Source organism: Protopterus annectens, chromosome 2.part1 (genome assembly GCF_019279795.1).
Source record: "Protopterus annectens isolate FY-2018-M chromosome 2.part1, PAN1.0, whole genome shotgun sequence".
NCBI lineage: Eukaryota > Metazoa > Chordata > Ceratodontiformes > Protopteridae > Protopterus > Protopterus annectens.
Window position 1 is genome coordinate 1,504,359,700 of NC_056729.1, and position 22,112 is coordinate 1,504,381,811.

General features: G+C 40.0%; 1 protein-coding gene across 1 annotated transcript in view; it reads left to right on the top strand.

Annotated features, from left to right (window-relative positions):
- The first annotated feature begins 4,086 nt into the window (after window positions 1–4,086).
- The window catches only part of LOC122794984, a 91,173-nt gene continuing 73,147 nt past the window's right edge, over window positions 4,087–22,112 (top strand). Inside the window, exon 1 of the mRNA XM_044063574.1 lies at window positions 4,087–4,174. Coding sequence (XP_043919509.1) covers window positions 4,087–4,174 — 88 coding nt within the window. The remainder of the gene's footprint in view (window positions 4,175–22,112) is intronic.

Below are 22,112 nucleotides of genomic sequence, written 5' to 3' on the forward strand. Positions count from 1 at the left end.
AATCAGTTTCAAGGAGGCCCATGCCTCCTTTGGAATGGAGAATATATAATCTTGATATGCAATGATTTTTATAAATCATTTGATGAGCATAAGACATCCTTCTTATTTTCCTGTCTAATCTATCCAACACCTTAGGGTGCCAGGCAATCACTCCAAAACTGTAAGTTAGGACAGGAAGAACAAAACTGGTTTATAGCCTGAACTTTATTTCTAGATGTCAATGCTGATTTCAGGATTAATTTAAGTCTTCTAAAGTATTCCTTACTAAGATTTATTCACATTTGTTCATGTTTTATTGTTGATCCTTCATCAATTCCCAAATGCTTATACACTCCCTCTTTCAAGTTCTTTTGTATCACATTCTAGTCTCAAACTGATGTTTTCTTGGTGCTGCAGCTTTCCTGCTTTAAAGGTTGCTTTTGCACATTTATCATGACCTAATGACATTCTTATATAATTTGAAAAAGTTTTGACAACTTGCAGTTGTGCTTTAAGTTCCTCATCTGATGAGCTACACGGTTTTAAATCATCTACAAAGAGAAGATGAGAAGTCTTTACATTTTGTTGCTTTCTGAGAGCCAAATTATAGCCATAAACTAACCTGTTAAGCAGACAGCTTAATGGGTTAAGGGCAAGACAAAAGAGATGTGGCGACAGAGTCACCCTGCAAATCACCCTTTGAATTTTTATCCATGGAATAATAATTTGTCCTTTATCATGGCTTAACTCAACTGCAAAGTGGTTTGCCACTGTTTCATGGTCACTGTAATGTAGTCGATCAGTGTAGGGTGTATCTTACACATTTTTAACCACTCTTTTATCCATGAATGTGGGATACTGTTAAATGCTTTTTTGTACTCTATCCATGCCATACTTAGATTCTTGTCCTATTTCCAATTCTCCATTATAACTTTAACACCAAGTGATCCTTTGTTCCATATGAATTTATTTTATTACCCTTTTGTTTTATTGCCATAATTGAGTTTTCTTCTAAATGAATATAAACTCTGACAGCATCAGTTCCGTTGTATAGTTTATACGTCGGCGGAAGGCACATTATTGGTAATCTTCTACATAGGTTGTCTGATGATTCTCTAGTAATTTTTGATAACCTCAAACATTCCAGAGGTAGTAGTCTCTAAATGCCCTATATACCTGAATAAGATCTCATCTTAGATATCTTTAAGAGACACTGTACAAGTTCAGATATTTTAGTCTTTCATAATAACTTAAATTTTCACATCCATATTTCCCCTGTATTATTTCCAGTTTGCTCATGCTTCATTTCTTATAGGGTTTCCATACGGTTATTCCATACTCAAGTCTGGGTCTAATGTAACTAACAAACAATGACTTCATCATTTTTGATTTCCTAGACTTTATAAGTCTTTTTATACAATCTGTAGTCCTATAACTATCATTAACCAATTGGTTGATACGATTAGAAAAACTCATAGTGGGATTTACCCATATACCCAGGTCCTTAAATGAGTCTACAGTTTCCATCACTGTGTGCAGTATTAAATATTCACTTTTCAATTTATGTCTTCTAAATTTTATATGCTTCGTTTTTGATGTATTTATCAGCATATTGTTCTGTTGTGCCCAAATGGTCAATTTAGTCACATTATTTTGCAGACATGCCTTATTTGTAACAGATGTAATCGGTTTACCCAGTTTCATGTCATCTGCATATAGACGGTAGAACACCTCAGATAAAAAGGTTAGGTCTGAAAGATACAATCTAATCAAGTAAGGATCTAGAACAGAGCCCTATGGGACACCCTGACTGTAACCAAGAATTTCGCCTCTCCAGTTGCTGTATGATACTTGCCATGTCCTATTTGTCAGCCATGCAGCTATCCATCTTATCAAGAGCACATCAATACCTAGTTGTATTAATTTATTGATCAGTGTTTTGTGTGTGACCCTGTCAAATGCTGAAGTTAAATCTATATAAATTACATCACAACACAATTTTTCATTCATACCTGTTATTATATTGTTATAGAACATCACGTCACAGGTGGCAATAGATATATGGTTTCTAGTCCCAACATATTAAATTTTGACAATAACTTATCCAATATTACACTCGCCATTATTTTTCCACAACATGAAAGTAGACTTAAGGGTCTGTACAACTCTGGGTTTGTCCTACTCCCCTTTCCCTTAAAGGCAGGATTAATAAGCGCATGTCTCCAATGTTTAGGAATCTCCAAACATTTATATGACAGAGTGAACAATAGATATAATGGTACCTAAAGTTCTTGCTGAAGTGTTCTCAGGTCATTGTTACCAATTCCCTTTCCTCCCTGTGCTTTGTTTGGATCCTGTTTATGCAGTTGTTTTTCAATATAATCTAATTTGTTTCCAGTATCTGGGGTTACCTGGATGTCACTAGGACAACTTGTCATCCCTTATGTGTAGCCAAACAGTTTTGCATAGGCTTTTGTAAATATATCTATAATCTGTTGTGTCTGAGAATAAATTTTAGAATCTGCACACAGTTTAGCAATTTGTTTGCCTTTACTCTTTCCACATCATATGTATCTATGAAAAGGAATTAGTCCAACAAAGTCAATTTTGAGGTTAAGATCGCCTCCCAGGCAAAAGATAACCATAAGGCCTTCTTCAGCACTGTCAAACACCTCAAAGGCAACACACAGCAGTGTGCTGAACTAGTGGTCAATGGTGCTACATTCACTGAGCCGGGCAACGTAGACAATCTGTTGGCTGACCAAGTTTTTTCCAACTTTACTCCCCACTCACCCTCTTTCACCCCCAAGAAATATCCTCAAACATAACCCTTCCAACTATAAATAGAAAGCATGTCCTGGCTCACTAAGGCCAAGAACACAGCCTCAGTGGGCCCCAGTAATATCACAGTTTGCCTCCTGAATAGACTAAAATGCAATATATGTGAGTCACTGAAGTCAGTATTTAACTATAGTCTCAAAAGAGACTTTGTGTCATGGGAATGAAGGACTCCAATGCTCACCTCCCTTCATAACGGTAGACATCAACAGATTCTAGAAACTACAGACCCATTAGTCTGTCAAGTCTTATTTGTAAAGTCATTGAAAGAATTATCATAGAAATGATCAGCTCTGTAATCCCAGTTACTATTCAAAGGCATTGGAGACTACCAAAGACTGGGTCCATCCTAGTTTCTCTTCAGCAAAGAAAGGTTATGCCTACTGAACCTGGTGGACTTCATTGAAAAAGTCACCAAGCCAATGGATGAGGGTAAAACAGTGCATACTGCCTACCTCGATCTAGCTAAGGCATTTGATACAATATCCCACTCGGGCACTGTTAACAAATTTATGGAATTAGGCATAAACCCCTATTAACATGGGAGGTTGGCATAATGGTTAAGGTTTTTGCCTTACAGACACAAGGTGCAGGGTTTGATTCTCACATTAGGTAATGGGGCTGACTAAAAGACAAGTTTAGGCATGAAGCCCTTCACAGCATTACTGCAGCTGAAGAGTACACTCTTCTGAGGCTTGCAAGGATTTACGGTCTGCTTCTGCTTTCCTTAGCTGGGCAGGTAAGTTCCCTTTGGGGAAAAAACTTCCATTTTCTTATTTTTTACTGATGTTTTATAACTTTCCTCTTCGGGAAAGCTATTTTAAAGCTAGGAGTATTGTGTGTTAACAGATTTCTCGAGACTGTAATGTACTTTTAAATGGTGCACTCAATTCTGGTAAGTTTAAAAGTAGTTTTAAGTAACTAATAAATATATTTTTGTGTAGAAATTGTGTTTATTTTTCCATTGTGGCGCTGCCATAGCTGTGTTATTTTGTCAAAAAAAGTAACTTTTTTGGTCTGGTAGTTTTACTGGCATAGTTGCTTGTTTTCCTCAGGGTACAGGTACCATTTTCAGCTTAGCCATGGAACAGTTTGTCAGTCCCACTATCAGTCCATCTTCCAGCCACAAAAAGAAAAAGTTAAGCAAACAACCTTTGCCACCATAACAGGCTAGCAATTTGCTACAGCCACAGGTAGGTGACTGCTGTGGCCATTTGTAGTACCTCAGGCCACTTATCTTTTACTCTGGATTCCTCTGGTAGAGCCACTATGGACCTGGGGTTAACCACATTTTCTGTGGCTGTTGAGGTTCCCTCAGTGGACAAGAGACACCCTTTTGTGATGGCCCTGGAAATAGGTAACAGGGAAGGTTTCTCTGGTGTGTCACAATGCTTTGCCCATCCATGAAGAAACAGCAACTTCCATTAGTAACCATTCTTCCTGTCAAAAACAAACAGAAAACCAAGCATTTTATCTACTACTTCTCAAATTTCTTTGGATAGGAGTAATTTACTGGGACTGGCTTAGGGTTTGATTCAGGCTATTGATACTTCTTGTGGAGTAGTTCCTGGTAAAAGAAAGAGAGAGGCCTCCTTTCCTGAATAGATTCAAGATTCTGAATCTGAACAGGAAGCTGCAGGGTTGTATTTGTGGTTCTATCCTTAGATTTATGATTCAGACTCAGAGTAGAGCTCACTTTCTGATTCTCCCTGTGTGGCTTTCTGTTTCTGTGAGACTATTGCAAGAATGACCCAGTGTTTTCAGTAGGAGAGCACTGAGGTTTCTCAGTCCCAAAGAAAATAATATGAGTTGTTACAGAAAGATTTTCCAGAACCTACACCCATTCCTCCTGTCCTGCTTTTTTTACAGGATGTGAGTTTTGCCTGCAATTTTCCTTATAGTCAGCAAGCTGTCCCTAAAAAGGCAGATAAGATGTATAAAATTCCTTAGTCTTTTAAATTTGTATACAGTATTCCCAGCCATAGTCTTGGTTGAATCCTCTGCGGTTAAGCACTTAGTTTAAGTTCAATCCTGATCTTTCTAATAAAGATAGGACATTTATTGATAGGTATGGGGAAGGAAGCATATACTTCTGCAAATCTGAATTTCAGAATTTTAAATGGTCAGGCTCATATGTTAAAGTTTATTCTGATATATTGTGAAATATGAGGAATGTTTTATCTGTAGTTTCTTCTTGTCAAGAAAAATCTAATTTAAATAACTTAATTTTTTCGATTCCACAGGTCATCACGCATTGTTTGCTGTATGTATGACTCTGTTGATACTTCTTCCAGGGCTATGGCCAATGGTATGATTTTAAGGAGGTTTGCTTGGATGCATTCTTAGAACTTCCTATATTATGTTAAAAGTGGGATTTTAAGTTCTCCCTTAGAGAGATATTTAGTGTTTAGCCCATCTACTGTAGAGTGGTCAAAAAGTGTAATGAAAGGGGCAAGCTGATCCAGGAAATCAATAAGATTTTTCAGTCCTCCTTTTCCAAATTGTGCAAGGGGTTGAATAACAGTATCAACAGAATTCAGGTAAACAGACACCCAAGAAGAAGTTGCAAGAAGGTTCCAAAACGAAGTCTCAAACCTCCCAGAACCAAAGACATTCCAACAAGTCTGAATGTTCAAAAGACCTTGTGACCCCCTCCCACCCAGGTCCTTTTTCTCTTCAAGAAACCCCGAATCTCCATTTTTCTTTCATTGGCATCAGATTGTTTCAGACAAATGGGTTCTGAAAATCATTCATCAGGGTTACAGATGGCAGTGGGAGGAAATTCTGGAGGTGGAGGTCGTTCTTCATTCTGTGGATCAGACTTTTTTGTTTCTACCTGCTCTTTATCACATGCTGTTGCAAGGAGTGATAGAACTAATTCCACCTTCCCATGTGAGGAAGAGGTTTAATTTAAGAATGCTCCTAGTCTAAAAGAAAGAAAATGCTTGGAGACCAGTTCTGGATCTTTCTTTTCTAAACCTGTTTGTGATAGTGCCCAAATTCAAAATGATGTCACATCACAAACTGTAGCCTCTTCTTACTCTTTCAAGTTTCCTGGTAACACTAGACACAAAAGATCTTATTATCACATCCCTATTGATCCAGACTTCAGGTGTTTCTTAAGGTTTGTGTGTCTGGATCACATTATCAGTTCTGTGCTTAATCCTTTGGACTATCCACTGCACCAAGAGTTTTTACAAAGTGTCTAGCTCTAGTTATAGCTCATTGTAGGTTATAGGGTATCCACATTTTTCCATATTTAGATGACTTGCTTATCTTTGCAGTGCTTTTCAAAATATCAGGAATCTCTGTCTTCAGTTAGAGGTCTCTTCCACAAGTGGGGATTCCATAAGAACATTCTAAAGTCTCTCGACTCCCTCACACAGGATTGGGTTCCTGGGAAGACAACTAGAGATCTCAATTCAAAGAGCTTTTCTTCCACAAGAAAAAAATAGATCTTTATTTAGATGTATTTCTAAGGTTTTACGGTCAGACTTCAGTCACTGTGAGGGAATACCTCAGGATTTTGGGTCTCGTGGCCTCTATAATTCTCATAATGGCACTGGCAAGACTGCACATGAGAAAGATACAGTGGTATCTGAAATCTCTTTATTCCCAACATCAACATCCTTTGTCTTTACAGATCCTAGTACTGAGGTTTGTCAGAGGAGAAATCAAAGCAGTCAGTTACCACAGATGCTTGCTTGGCAGGCACTTTCATGAGAGATAAAAGTGTGTGGGGGGGTGAGGTGTGGGATACCAAGGATAGATGCAAGCACATAAATATCAAGGAGACACTTGCCCAGATCAAGGCATTCATTTCTTTGAACTATCTTTAGTCCCTGGGACATCTTCAACTTGTTACAGACAATATCACAGTGATGTGATACATCAACAAGCAAGGGGGAACCAGGTTGTACTCTCTTTCCAGATTAGACATGTTAGGTTGGGATATAGCTTCACAGCACATTCTCACTCTTCAGGCATCCTACATTCCATCAGAGCAAAATTGTGTGGCAGATAAACTAAGTAGGACCACGACAGACCCTCACGAATGGAAACTAGATCCAGGGTCTTCCAAGATTTGGTCCATCTGTGGGGAATGCCTCAAGTAGAACTCTTTTTCTCCTGAACAATCAACTGACAAAATTCTTTCCATGCAAGAAGGCCTGGAAGAAAGATGCCTTTTCTTTTCTTTGGACATGAACGTTCCTATATGCCTTTTCACCCTTTCCACTAATATCCAGGGTACTAAGGAAGAATCAGAAGGACTCTCTCAAGATCATTGTGGTGAATCCATTGTGGCCCAGGTGACCATGGTTCTCCCTTCTTTTGGGAAATGGCCAGACGCAATTTCCACAAGCTTCCTCACACAAGAACAGGGGTGTTTGATACACTCCAACATCAATCATCTTCAGATGACTGCCTGGATGATAGGGTCTTAATTTCTTTTAGGCACCTGTTTTCTGAGGATGTGTAGCAGATACTAATGGAGGCAAGAAAGCCTGCTACTAGAAAATCATATGTTACCAAATGGAAAATGTTTTCTAGTTTATGGCAACAGCATAATCAGCACCCGTTCAAGGCTAGCTGTTCTCTAGTTTTACAATATTTGTGTGAGTTACCATCCTATGGCCTTTCTTATTCCTCTGTCAGGGTTCATTTATCGGCCATTTCAGCATGGCAGTCAAATGTCAAAACGTTCTTGAACGAGATTTTTCATAAGAGGCCTCCAAGTAAACCTGTGGCCCCTCCTTAGGATCCTAATTTTGTGGTAGAGAAGCTAACACTTGCTCCACTTGAACCATCTAATCTGGCTGTCCTAAAGTCCTTAACATGGAAAACAGTTTTATTGATTGCTCTGACCTCTTTGAGAAGGGTATCTGAGTTGCACGCTCTTATGGTGAGTCAACGCTACATCATTTTCCTCAAGGATATGGTTTCTTTAAGAACTAATCCTACTTTTATGCCTAAAGTGGTATCTGAGTTTATGTTAAGCCAAATTATCTATCTCATTGTTTTCTTTCCTGAACCTTAAAATGTAGAAGAAAAGCTACTCCTTACATTGGATGTCCACAGACAACTTAGGTACTATCTTGACAGAACAAAATTTTTCATATCTTGAGATCAGCTGTTCGTTTCTTATGAGGGTAAGAAGAAGGAACAATCTGTGTCAAAACAGGCTACTTCCAAATGGTTGTACAAGGCTATTACCTTTTGTTATTCTATTCACAACAAAACTATTCCAGGAAGGGTCAGGGCTCACTTAACCAGGGCCTTGGCTTCTTCTATGGCCTTTTGGAAAGAGATGGATTCTAGAAATATTCTAGAAGCAGCAAACTGGTCTTCTGTACATACTTTTATAAAGCACTACAAGCTTGATTCCTTCTCTAGGTCTAGATCAGGCTTTGCTAGGACCATTCTCTAGGGGATCTTGGACACTTAGGTTTATAGGTTCATAGAGTAGTGCTAGGCTAACTACCCTCATGGGCCATTTTAAGCCTAGCTAATTACACTATGTGAGAATTAAACCCTGCACCTTGTGTCTGTAAGGTAAACACCTTAACCATTATGCCAACCAACTTTCCATAAAAACAGATATTCGAATGATGACTGCTGCAGTAGCTGCTCCATTCCTCCAACCCTTTCTGATTTTTGATTATGTCAGCATTGTAGAGTATATATGTATATACTCCTAGCTATGTCCTCTCAGGGATTAGCCTCCTGATCACAGATGGTATGAAAGCTCTGGAGACCTTGGCACTCAAGCCTGAGTTTTCACCCAACCCAGCTCGAGCTACCTAATGGCTTGAGCATGTGGTGATGGTTCATAGGTTCATAACAGATTACTAGGCTAAGGGCTTAAGGGCCTTTCCAAGCCTAGCCAAAATAATCAAATTTTCCCCAATATATGGCCATTAGGGGCAAGAGGATGACACATATTTGTGCCTGTGCATTGAGTATCTTACAGAATTCCCCTGCCCATAAGGGACATAGGCACTACCCCAGGTGTGAATTTGTGATTCCACATCCATTAATCCAAATCGTATTTGAAGAGGGCCAGGAAAGGTCTCTGCTTAATGTGATTAGGAAGCCTGTTCCAAAGAAGGGGCAGTCTGTGAGACACACATCTGTCTCTTCTGCATGTTTTGTTTGAGTCGCTGACTAATTTAGATCCCTAGATCAGATGACCTTTATGCTGTTTGACTTGCAGATGTGTAGCAGGTCCATCAGGTCTGGATTTGTGACTGCCTTGTAGGTCAGGCATAGGTCACCCCTAAGCACTCTGTAGAAGACAGTGTAAAAGGATAGGGCTTTTAGTCTGTCTGCATAGTTCATGTTGTTTACCTCCTGTATTTTCTTTGTGAGGAACCTCTGAGGTCACTCCAGCTGCTGTTAGTGCCTAGTCAAGTACATGCCAAATGGTGCATTGTACTGAATAAGTGATCTAATGAGGGCTGAGTACAGAGGGACTATAATTTTCTTGGATCTGAATGACATACCTTTACTTATGAATTGTGCCAGATAAAAGGATTTCCTCACCACTTTAGATACATGGTTGTCAAAGTTCAGGCTACTATCTATCTGTTTACCTAGATATTTCACCTCTGAGTCTAGTCTAAGGAGTGCGCTATTGACATTGTAATCTGCAGGGGTATTTGACTTCCCAAAGAGTATGATAATGCATCTTTTTTGCATTTAGTTTTTGGCCATTGTTCTGGAACCAATCTTTTGTTTGGTCTAGGCCTGCCTGAAGGATATCTACATCATTGAGGGATTTAATTATTGTCCCTAGCTTGCAGTCATCAGCAAAATTTGTCATCCATAGGCCTTTCACATTTGCATTGACTTCAGAAAAGTATATTTTGAAAAGTAGTGGTCCCAGTATTAAGTCCTGTGGTGCACTACTAGTAACTGGCCTCTTGCTGGATCTGGATTTACCCAATTTAACCACGTGTCCTGTCCATGAGCCAACTGGCTATCCATATGCTGATATAGGGATCTATGCTCAGTTTTATGAGTTTATTTATAATACCTGACAAGGGGAATTGTGTCAAATGCCTTGGCTAGATTGAGGTAGGCGGTATGTACTGTTCTACCCTCATCCATGGCCTTCTTGACTTTCTCAAAGAAATCCACCAGATTCAGTAGGCATGACCTGCTCTTGACAAAGCTGAATTGGGTCAGATCCAATGTTTGGCAGTCTCTTATGTCATTATATATCAGGTCCATGATTATTCTTTCCATGGCCTTACATATAAGACTAGTCAAACTTATGGGTCCATAATTTCCTGGGTCAGTAGATGGTCCTCATTTAAGCAGAGGGATTACTGTTGCTGTCCTCCACTCTATCAGAACAAAGCCAGTCTGAAGGCTGTGGTTAAATTAAATACAGATCCTAATAGGCCTGATAAGTCCTGATTTAAGCTGTTTTAAGATGCAAACTCGTATATTGTCAGGCCCCATTGCAGTCATGTTTTTAGCTTTAGAGAGAGCAGTGGCAACCTGTTCTTTGGTGATAACTGGAAGTGGTGTGGTGGAGGATATTTTTTGGGGAGAACTGGTAGTGGTGGGCAGATAAATTTGAGCTGAATTTGTCGGCCAGTAGACCTGTTGTTATGTCTTCCAGCTGAGTATAGGTGATGCCATCTACAACTAATTCCACACATTGTTGGGTTTTGCCCTTAAGATTGTGGACATAACTGAAAAATGTCTGCTTTCAGAGACTTGACTAGTTCCCCGAGTTGCTTATTTAGACTAACGAGTTACTTATTTCTCTGTTGTGCACATTCCCTCTTACTTCTTGACAGGATTTTTTTTTTTTTGTCGTACAACCTATTAATACTAGGAGTACAGCAGGGTGGCTTGTTTTTGCTGTTTGATCTGAGTTTATTTCAGTCTGGTACCAATGTTTTTATGCATTTTTTTATATGGTCATACAGGGCTTTTGTGTATGCCTGTGAATAGATTTCTGCATTTTCTGGATTTGGAGGGGCTTGGAAACTAGCTATGCTGTCCCTTAATAGGGTATAATTTACCTTGAGAAGTTTTTGGTTAGGTGGGGGGACTAGTTTTACCTTTATTTCAAGGGAGACAGCTTTGTGATCTGATCTTACTAGTGAGGACATAACACTAGGGGGAGTGAGGACACAATACTAGGAGGCCCAAAAGTTTTGGAAGTTGGCCAGCTATTATATTCTTGGCAGGATATAACCCCATATAGCTAAGGCTGCTGCAGCAGTGATCATTTAAACATATACTGTTATGGATGGTTTTCTTACAGAACTGTACTTTACTGATAGTGGCAGTGCTGCTCCATGAGTTATTTGTCCCACAAGTGATGGTAGGCAACCTCTCTAGCAGGCTTGTGCCTTGTACAGTGTTGAGCAGGTGAAGAGGTGGCATCTAGGCCACGACTATGGTCCATGAAATTTACTACATAACAGTGAAAAGTTAAACATATAATAGTTAATGTATACAGTATTGTTTTTGGGCTATGCTGAGTGGTATGTGGTCAACCTACACAGTATATCAGACACTTCTATGCATGTCAAACACAAAATATGTTATCATATGGTATTAGCCATTATCATTTGTACAGTTTTTAGTAGTCAGTGGCACAAATGTCATTTATACTGTCAGGGTTGACATAAACTGTAAAGGAGCAGGTGATATGAAACACTTTTTTGTCTAGTGCGAGTGTTTCACTGCAGTGCTATTTACTTAAGTTGTATTTACCTTGTGCAGTTTCCTCTATACATTACCACAACAGCATAGGTTTATAGGGGAATACTAGGCTAACTTCCCTGAAGGGCCATTATAAACCTAGCTAGTAACCCGAGATCAGAATCAAGCACTTTTGCGTATGAGCTAAAAATCCGAACCATTATGCCAAACCCTCCACCTCTTTTCTCAAGACAGCTCTTAAACTTTACTACTTACAATTTAAAATTATCCTGCTGTTAATACTTTTTGAACTTTTGTTATAAATAAGTATTCTAAACTGTATGGTACATCACATTATTATGTGAAACCTGTATGTTGTATAATTTTTATTATGTGATTCTACTTTCTTTTTTATCTGCAGTCCTTGTGAATGTCATTGTGAATTCTTTCACCCAGGCTGTGCCTACCGATGGTCACTACTGATCAGTGCACCACCCCAGCAAACAAATATAAATAACAATAAAAATAAAAATAAAATAAATAAAAAAGCGTATTTGGTTTTTCATCATGAAATGTATTATTGCTCCTGCTGTTTTGTTTTTTTCTTTCGGTTACAAAAATAAGTGCAGCATTTATGCTTTGAATCCAAGAACCCAATGCTTGCAAGGTTGCTTCTTTGTGAGTAATTTCTCTGTTACTGATCAACATAAGGTCAAAATTTAACTTTGGAAGATGTCATACACAGTGTTCTCCAAAGATATTGGGGGTGATGATCCTAGATATCATGAGTAAGTGCTGGCATGTGAGCTTCGTGCAACATTACTCCGATGATGGGATCTGCTGAATGCAAAGGAACCTTTTGAGACTAACTTAACAGTACTGTGGGTCCTAGATCTTGACTGAAGGGTTCTACCATGTGTTGTAGAAGTCTGATTAGGCAGGACTGCCTGCTTCTTCTTCTTCTGAGAACTACATGAATGCCTGTAGCACTTTCTTTGGATACATATGATGTATGGTCTACTCATCCACCCTACATGCAGCCACTCCCTTGTCCACGACCAGTTGTGTCCTGAACATGTTTGGTGAGTTCTTACTAGTGTGCATATGGAGGGAGACACAAGTTTCATGTGTGCAACCACACTGTGTTGTTCCTGAAATATACTAGTGCAAATTAAACTGTGCATGAGGGTCATCATGGCATTGTCCTTGGCCTCCACCATTCCCACATACTGGTTCATTTCCTCATGTATATCCTGTATTACTCAAACCATCTCTACCTGACTTTTAGTGGCAGTAGCCTGTGCCTACAGTATGCCACAGCACATTGGCTGCTAAATAAACAAGGTCTTGCACATCTCTGGAGCTAACTGCGGAGTATGTCTGCTTGGGTTCTCTGTGGTCAGGTGTAACATTGGATACTGGTACCTCTGAAAGAGCTGTGTCTTTATCAAGGTGTTGAGTGATGTGGCATTTCCTCCCTTGTTGTAATGTCATTTCCTTATTGTGCTATATATATGTGAGCCTGTGTCAATGCCTATGGATTTATCCACTTGCTTTGGGATAGGGGGCCTTGCCAATACACTTTGAGACTATGTGCCACTGTCCTGAGGCTGTGGCATAAGAATGAGAATTACAACATCATCTTTGGCAGGCATTTTGTTGCCACCATCACTGTGTTGTGGTGCAGCACAGCATGACCTTTTTTCTAGTGCTGAGCTTGTGAAAAATATGTCAAGATGTGTTTACTGTGACCCATGACAGTTATACATAATTTTTCTTAATGGTATAACGTTCACACTTACCATTCAGTTGTCTTTAGAGTTTGCGCTACACCTAATTTTAATGGAGTTTGTGATGAGGAAGCATTTAAGAGTTGTATGTATGCAAGTACCATGCTAAGTACACATAGCCTGAAATTAACAAAGTCAGCTCAACACTAACCTTCTGCATGTGTGTGTGTGTGTGTGTGTGTGTGTGTGTGTGTGTGTGTGTGTGTGTGTGTGTGTGTGTGTGTGTGTGTGTGTGTGTGTGTGTGTGTGTGTGTGTGTGTGTGTGTGTGTGTGTGTGTGTGTCTGAAGAAACTGGTTTCAACACCAACTCAAATGATTCCTGCAGCATCCCCCTCAATGCCATCACCCCTTTATGGATAGAAGGTATTCTCATCCTGTGTTAAAGGTTGGAATATGGAATGCCTACTGCCAAGGCTGCTATGGGCAACTGCATTCTGCCTACCTTTAGTCCTGGAACAACCCATAATATCATTAGCTCTTTTTCTACACTCTGCCAAGGTGCAGTTCCTTCCCCCTGTAGCATTTATGTCAACCATTACATATTCCCTCACCTTAGCTCTCTCTGACTTTTTTGATCTCCCTTTTCCAAAGATATGTTTTCCATACGTTCTCAGTCCATCAATGAGGACGTAGTTTTCCCCAGGACTGAAGTTGTCTCTTCTGTATCTTCGAAAACCACAGCAGTGACCAGGCAATGGTGTAGAACAAAAACCACTACCAAAAAAACACCAAGAAATGCATGAGGAGGACACCAAGCGAAGGTTTTTAACGTAGTTAAACTTTAATATTCGCTATTCATCACACAGACTTCCTCAGAAACTGAATCCCAAATAGTAACTGCTCACTTTTAAATAGTGTAGGTGAAAAAACTAAGCTATCAACTTTAAAACTTTAAACACCAATTAATTTAAAACAATTAATTACACATCACGAGTTCATAAAAAAACATTAAAAAACATTCTTAATTTGAACTTTGTTAATAAAAAAAACACTTTTGTTTAAAATTTATTAATAACTATTTTTCTGTTTTTCAAAAAACACTTTATGTTAACATCATTCAGACCAAGGGAGAGACAGGATGCAAGCCTAAGTTGTCATTCAGCCTCCCTCTGTTCTACTAAATTCCTAAAATTACCACCCCTTGGGTCCTGACTGACAACCTCCAAAATGGAAAAAATAAATGTTTGCCAATTTACACAAACACTAGAATGCTTATACAAAGCATTATTCAAAATGTTCTTTTTATAGCGTATTCATGTTCTTGGATTCTCTTCCTCAGAGTTCTAGTTGACATACCTACATAAAAAGCAGAACACGTTGAACATAGGGCAATGTAAACAACGCCAGAGGTGCCACAATCACACCTACCAAGAACTGTAAAAGTCCTGTCCAAATGTGTTAGAAAAATGATGGGGGCCTTCGTAAATAAATCTACAAAGTCTACAGCCCATACATTTAAACATGCCCGCTCCCCCACCAGTAAAGGAATTCTTAGCCCATCTGCTTGTTTCCAACATTTGTTTAATGCTAAGATTCCTTTTATAAACAAAAGAGGGGCTATCCCCAAGAGTCTTGGCAATACAACTGTTTCCTAAAATGATCTTCCAGTTGTCACAAAGAACATTACGCATAGCTTGACTGTCTACACTCATATCCAAACAAAACCTAGGGGCATCCTTCTTCACTCCAGAAGTTCCCACTGGGAAAATAGATTCTTTGTTGGAAAATCCTTTGATTAAAATTGGTGGAAAATTTGCATGTCTCCTAGAGATTATTTCATCTGCTGCCTTGCTAAGTAATTCCTCAGGATACCCCCTGTCCATGAATAAACCCTTTATAAATCCTAATTCATTTAAGAAAGTGGTATCATCCACTATCTTATGGGAAGCTCTTATAAATTATCCATGTGGTATATTTTTCTTCATAAAATGGGGGTGACCACTTTTAAAATGTACATAACTATTACAGATAGAACTGTATAGGACTGGGCCAGTTTTGATCATGTTTCTAAGTATGTACTATTGGCTGTATTAGTGATAAATCATATTTTCTTTATCAGATAAAGAAATGTTTGCCATAGTTGGAGGTTTTAGTGGGTCCAGTTTCCATGCCCTCCATGAGGCACCTTTTGTTCTCATTTTGATTTTGATATCAGCTGTTAGTCAAGGGCAGGCATGAACTCTCACTCTTCTTTTAGTTAGTGGGTCGAATAAAACCTGAAGTGGGTAAAGTGTGGACTGGAAAAGGTCCAGAGCAGCTGAAGGATTGGTTAGATTATACAGAGGGGTCCAGCCAGCAGTACAGAGTAGCATGTTAAGTTGTTAGACTTTGGTGTTTAGGAAAGAGAGACCAGTGAATAACTGGGGTAGATTGTTAGGGGTTCGAAAGGACCAATAGGATTTTACTGGTGAATGGCCACTTAGTGTGTTCTGGATAAATTTGGTTTATCAACATCTATACTATATATTGGTTAGGATAGGCCTAGAATTGAGTTATTGGCTGTTTTTGCATTCATCCTAGTAGCCATGTTCGTTAATTTGGATAGGAGATGCTGTTGCAACATTTTATTAAGGAGAATTGCATCTTTTCTATTGGCATTTGCATTGATATTCCCTAGGATGATAAGAGCTATTTTGGATGCCTTTTGGGAACATATTTTGTAAGGTATTTTGCTTCAGAGGCACTGAGTAAAGCAGGGGATGTAGACAGATCCTATCCATAGGTGGATGTGTCCACCTAACATGGTATGTAATTAAACCCAGTTTGGGGCCTTTACCATCATTAGTTAGCGATTAATAAGTTATAGGAGAGTTATTTTTAACTAGCATAGATACACCCCCTCCATTAACTGGATCAGGCCTTGTATCATTATGAATAGTTGTCAGATGTAAACGTGGAGGGGCAGGTGTAATCTTTCATTAAGGTTTCAGAAGTAGAAAGGATTATGTGTTTTTTTTTTTTGCTAGTAACCAAGCCTATTATTATTTATTGACTATTTATTGTTTAGGCTGCACACATTTAAAGTTTCTGTTTTAAGGTCTTTGTTTTCAGGATGGTTAAAATGAGCATTAAATGCTAGAGTGTGTTGTTGAGAATGGCCCGGGTTTGTTTGAATATCACCTGTCTGTCAGCTACTATGGAAAAAAACCTCTAAAAATGCTTCTCCCATTTGGAACAAACTCCCAAAAGAGATACAGTTCATAGGTTCATAGGTAGGTACTAGGCTATCAGCCCTGAGGCCTATACAAGACCAGCCAAAAAGGTACCCTGGCTTTTGCCACCCAAGAAAATTATTTTCCTGTGCCACTGTCGAGCAGAGCCACAGAGGTGATCCACGAGGTGAATTTCCTATTTCCCATCCAATCATCAAGATTTTTCTTGAAGAGTGCTAATGAGGAGCTTTGTTTGATATAGATAGGAAGTTTTTTCCAGAGTATGGGAAGTCCCTGGGACAGGAATCTATCCCTCCAGCATATTCTGTTTATTGTGGTGACAAGGTTTAGGTCCCTAGAGCGTGTAGCTCGTAGGGATTGAGATTTCTTTAAGTGGAGCATGTCCAAGAAGTCTGGGTTTGACATAGCTTTGTATGTTAGGCAGAGATCACCTATGAGTAGGCGATATGTGGCGGAGTAAAGCTGGAGTTTTTTTAGACGGTCTGCGTAGGGCATCTGTTTGAGGCCGGTAATCCTCTTTGTGAGGTATTTCTGTGGCCTTTCCAGCTATTGTAGATGTCTTGTGAGGTACATAGCAAAAGGGGTGTTGTACTCTATAACGGGTCTAATGAGTGATGAGTAGAGGAGAACAATGACCTCTTTTTTTCTGGATGAGAAACCTTTTGTGATGAGGTGTGCTACGTAGTAGGATTTCCTGACTACTGTGGCAATGTGATTATCAAAGGAGAGACTACTGTCCACCTGTGTCACAAGGTCTCTTATCACACTTTCGGTGTTAAGTATACTACCACCTATGTTGTAGTTTATGGGTACAGAGTTTTTACCAAAGGAGATGACAATGCACTTTTTGGCATTGAGCTTGAGGCCATGGCTTTGACACCAGGCATCTGTCTCAGTGATTCCCTTTTATAGGATGTCCACATTGTTAGGAGTTTCGATTATGGCTCCTAGTTTGCAGTGATCTGCGAACTTCGTTAGCCAAAGACCTTCTGTGTTAGCCTGTACTTCAGAGAAGTAGATACCAAACAGGAGAGGATGCAGGACTGAAGCCTGTGGTACTCCACTTGTCACTGGTCTGAAGTCGAATTTGGAGTCTGCTACTTTCACAGTGTGGGTTCTGTCAGTGAGCCAGTTGGCAACCCACCTTGTGACATAGGGATTTATACCTAACTTAGTGAGTTTATCTATAATTCCAGAGTGGGGGATGGTGTTGAAAGCCTTGGCAAGATCTAGATAGGCTGTGTAAACCACCTTACCCTTGTCTACGGCTTTGGTGACTGCTTCAAAGAAGTCTTTATCTAGATTTAGGAGACATGATCTGCCTTTTACAAACCCAAACTGGATGGGGTCCAGAGTTTGGAGATTACCAATGTCTTTGTTTATAAGTTCCATGATGATACGTTTTATGGCCTTGCAGACCGGTATCATCAGGCTAATGGGGCAGTAGTTCCCAGGGTCCATGGTGGCTCCCCCCTTGTGGAGTGGGATAACCGTCGCTGTGTGCCATTCAGCAGGCACAAAGCCTGAGGTGAGGCTATGATTGAACATGGTACTTAGGTGGGGTGCCAGTTCATTCTGTAGTTCATGTAGAACGCAGCCTGAGATGTTGTCTGGTCCCATGGATGCTGTGTTCCTGGCTTTGGAGAGTGTGGTTTTTACCTGTGCAGCCATGATTACAGGAACTTTGCATTCTTCCGGTATAGAGATGGGCTCTTTACGGGGTGAAAGGGGGGTAAAGTTAGCACTGAGCCTATCTGCCAGGATGTTGGCAATATCAGTTGGGTCTGTATATTTAGTGCCACTGTGCTGTAACTCAGAGCAGATCTGAGTGTTGCCATTGAGATTCTTGACATAGCTTTAGAATGCTTTGTGGATGTCTTTAGAATCAGTGGTGATTTTGTTTTTGTAACTAGCTTTGGAGGATTTTATCAGGGATAGCAGCTTCTTACTGAGGCTGGCTAGGGAGCTCCTCCACTCATGGGATTTTACTCTCTTTTGCAACAGTTTCTTCCTTCTGTTGTACAGTTTGTTTATGGCAGGGGACCACCAGATTGGCTTCCTTTTTTTGGAGGATAGCGTCTTGGTTCTGTTTGGGATAGCACGATCCATGCACTCATGTAAGTGCTTATAAAGTGCTATTGTGTAGGATTCATTAGTCATAACTGTATTGTCCATCTGCATGGGTGTCATGAAGTTCACCACTTCTGTCTTAAGAAGCATGAAGTTGGCTTTGGAAATTTTTTTTACCATGGTTTCCTTAATGGAGGGGTGGGGGCAGGATGCGGATATCTAGGGTAATTAGCTTATGGTCAGATCGGACCAATGAGGCGTTGACTTCAGGTGTGGAACACCGGTCACTCATGTTGGTAATGACTAGAGCTAGGATATTGTTGCCCCTGGTGGGGGTGTGGATAAGTTGATCCAGGGCATTGGAGTTTATAAATTCCAGAAAGCGTTGAGCGAAGGAGTTGGTACATGAGTAGTTTTCTACTTATTCTAATTAATTGCTAGCCCTTGTTTAATTTCTATTTTTAGGTAAAGCACTCCATCACAGACGTTAGTTTGCCCCTCCCCATACTGTACTTCCTAACAGCAGTCTCCCTTTGCAAGCTGTTTCAACTATTTGAAAGCCCTGCTGTTTTTCTAGTATTACTAAACCCTTTCTCCTATAACTTGTGGTCTTTCTAAATCCCACATACTCCTGATTACAAGTGTTTATTTAAAAAAAAAGGTATGCAAAACAAGTAAGTCCAAAGTACCTACTGATTTTCTTATTGTTTCAGAACATTAACTGCCCCCCCCCCCCATTCTGTACATCTAACTGCAATCTGTCTTTAGTTGCTGTACTATTTGTATGATCTGCTGTTTCTCTACTTCTACTAAACCTTTTCTCTTATAAATTCTTGTCTTCCTAATTTCCACATAACTCCTTGGTAAAATTGGCTTATTTTATTTCAATAAGACAGGTATGCAAAACAAGCAAGTCAGAGTAACTTCTGCCTTTTGTTATTGTTTCTGTAGACTTGCATATCTGTGAAATCAGGGCCAGCCCTTTTCATCATACTATTGCTATCCACCACTTTTCTGGTCTATTCTGATCCTCCCCCTCCCCACAATCACAATTGCAGCCTAATCAGGGCCAGCCCTTTTCATTATAACCTATAAACCTACTGATAGTCTTCCTTCATCTGTTGCCTGCTACGCTCCCCTCCCTTCCCCCAATTTCCACCCACCACCAGTGGTCCTACCTTTATTACAAACAATAACCCCTCCCACCCTTCAACCTATAACATCACCACACCTATACTTCCTCCTACAACTTCTCACTACTATCCCTCCTACTCAGCTAATATGTACAAGCACACCATACGTATAGTCACTGCATGCACACTGCTTGCATACATCACATCTTACCAAACCTCCACCATTCCTGCACTCAACCACTACCACTGTACCACCACACACACCACCACTCATATCCCACCTCTACTCTACTACTCTCACATCAGGTCAACAACCTTCCCAATACACCTTCTGTATAGACTACAGACCACAATACCTAAATTAAAAACAACCCCACAACCTAACATAACCCCACAACCATACCTATTGCCCACAGAACACAATCAAAAAACTTCCCTTATAAGCAAGCATATACAGAAATTGATAAAACTAATAATCTCATCCATATCCAACCTAGCACTCAGTGGAGACATCCATCCTAATCCTGGTCCCTCTATCTCCAACCCCTCCCCATAATCAAAGTACAAACCACATCTCCCAAATTACAGCCAATAGAAAGCCAACTGACCTCTTTCTGAAAAGCCTAAATATTAGAAGTATATGCAACAAGGTGCATGAATTCCATGCCACCATAGACTTCTACTCCCCTGATGTAGTGATCCTTACAGAAACATGGTTAAAACCACACATTACTAATGAGCAAATCCTCCCTGCTGGTTACAATATACTAAGAGTAGACCGACTAAACAAAAAAAGAGGTGGTATAGCTATAATATTTAAGCAGCATATAGATATCCAGATCTTAAAGTTAGCAGCTCCCCAAATAGGTAAGGAAGAAATAATATATGTCAACCTTAAAATAAACCAGAATAAAACCCTACACATATTAGGTTGCTACTTCCCACCTGGCCACAACATCCCTCCACTTGAAAACCTCCTCAGCTGGACTACCCACTACCTACCCCAAGAAACTTTAATTCTAGGAGACTTCAACACTGACTGGCAATCCTGCTCTAGCAACCACCCAACCCATCGTGTAAATCTTCATGGCTTCACCCAACTAGTCCAGTCACCTACTAGGATAAATAACTCCAACAAACACAGTACTCTTGATTGGATACTAGCCAATAAGAGCCCCCAGTCATATATAGCAGGCTGCTTATCTGACAGCCTCAGTGATCACTTCCCAACCTTCTTACTAAGAAAACACCTTTATAAAGCAAAACCCATCATCTACCATCAAATATGCAAAAAAACTAACTTCAACCCTCTCTCTTTCAGCTCATCCCTAAAAGACTGTAACTGGCAACTTCTAAAATACCTCAAACTAGATGACGCAGTTGACTACTTTAATAAATAATAATAAAACATTCCTAAGCATCCTTAATTACCATGCCCCCATAAGACGTTCCTGAACTAGAACCCAACAATCCCCATGGCTACAAAAAAACACGAAGTCTGAAATTAAAAACCGGGATAAAGCATGGGACAACTGGTGCAAAACCAGAACCCCCTCTACTAGGCAAAAATTCCTAGAACTACGCAATAGAGCCAAAAAGCTTATCAAACAGGACAAAATCCAATACTACCAGTCTGCCCTTACCTCCTTCCAACATAACCCCAAACAATTCTGGTCCTCAATAAACTCCATCCTCCACCCAGGTAAAGAAAGTACACCCACTCCTAACTTAACTCACTCCTCCGAAAATATTGCTACCTCTTTCAACAATCACTTCACACAAACCATACTATCACTAGCTAGACAACACAACCCCCATAAACCCACACCATCAACTAGAACTAACAATCTCCCAACTTGCTTCTCTTTCTCTCCTGTTCCTACCTCCAAAATAAAACAACTACTAACTAAACTTAAAACCACCAGATTAGCAGCAGACAACCTCCCAGCTGAATACATTCAACTTGCAGCTGACGTTCTAGCCTACCCCGTATCACTCTTGATTAACAGATCTCTGTCAGAAAGTTATGTTCCTACACTATGGAAAGTCTCACACATAATTCCCCTACACAAAGGAGGCCCCTCCACAGATCTAACCAATTACCGCCCCATAGCTATTCTCTCACCACACTCCATAATACTAGAGAGGTGCATTCATTCTCAAGTCTCAGATCACCTCCTTGATAACAACCTCCTCTCCAACACACAACACAGTTTCCGACCTAACCATAGCACCACCATCGCCTTACTCTCTTTCTCTAACACTATCCTACAAAATAAAAATGCAGGTTATCTCTCCTCAGCTAGCTTCCTAGACCTCTCTATAGCTTTCGACATGGTCCCACACAAACAACTCATCTCTCTTCTCAATAACCTATCCTTCTCTCAACCAGTCATCAACTGGTTTCAAAGTTACCTATCTGACCGCCAACAAGCAGTTGTTTGGCAGGACAACCTATCCCC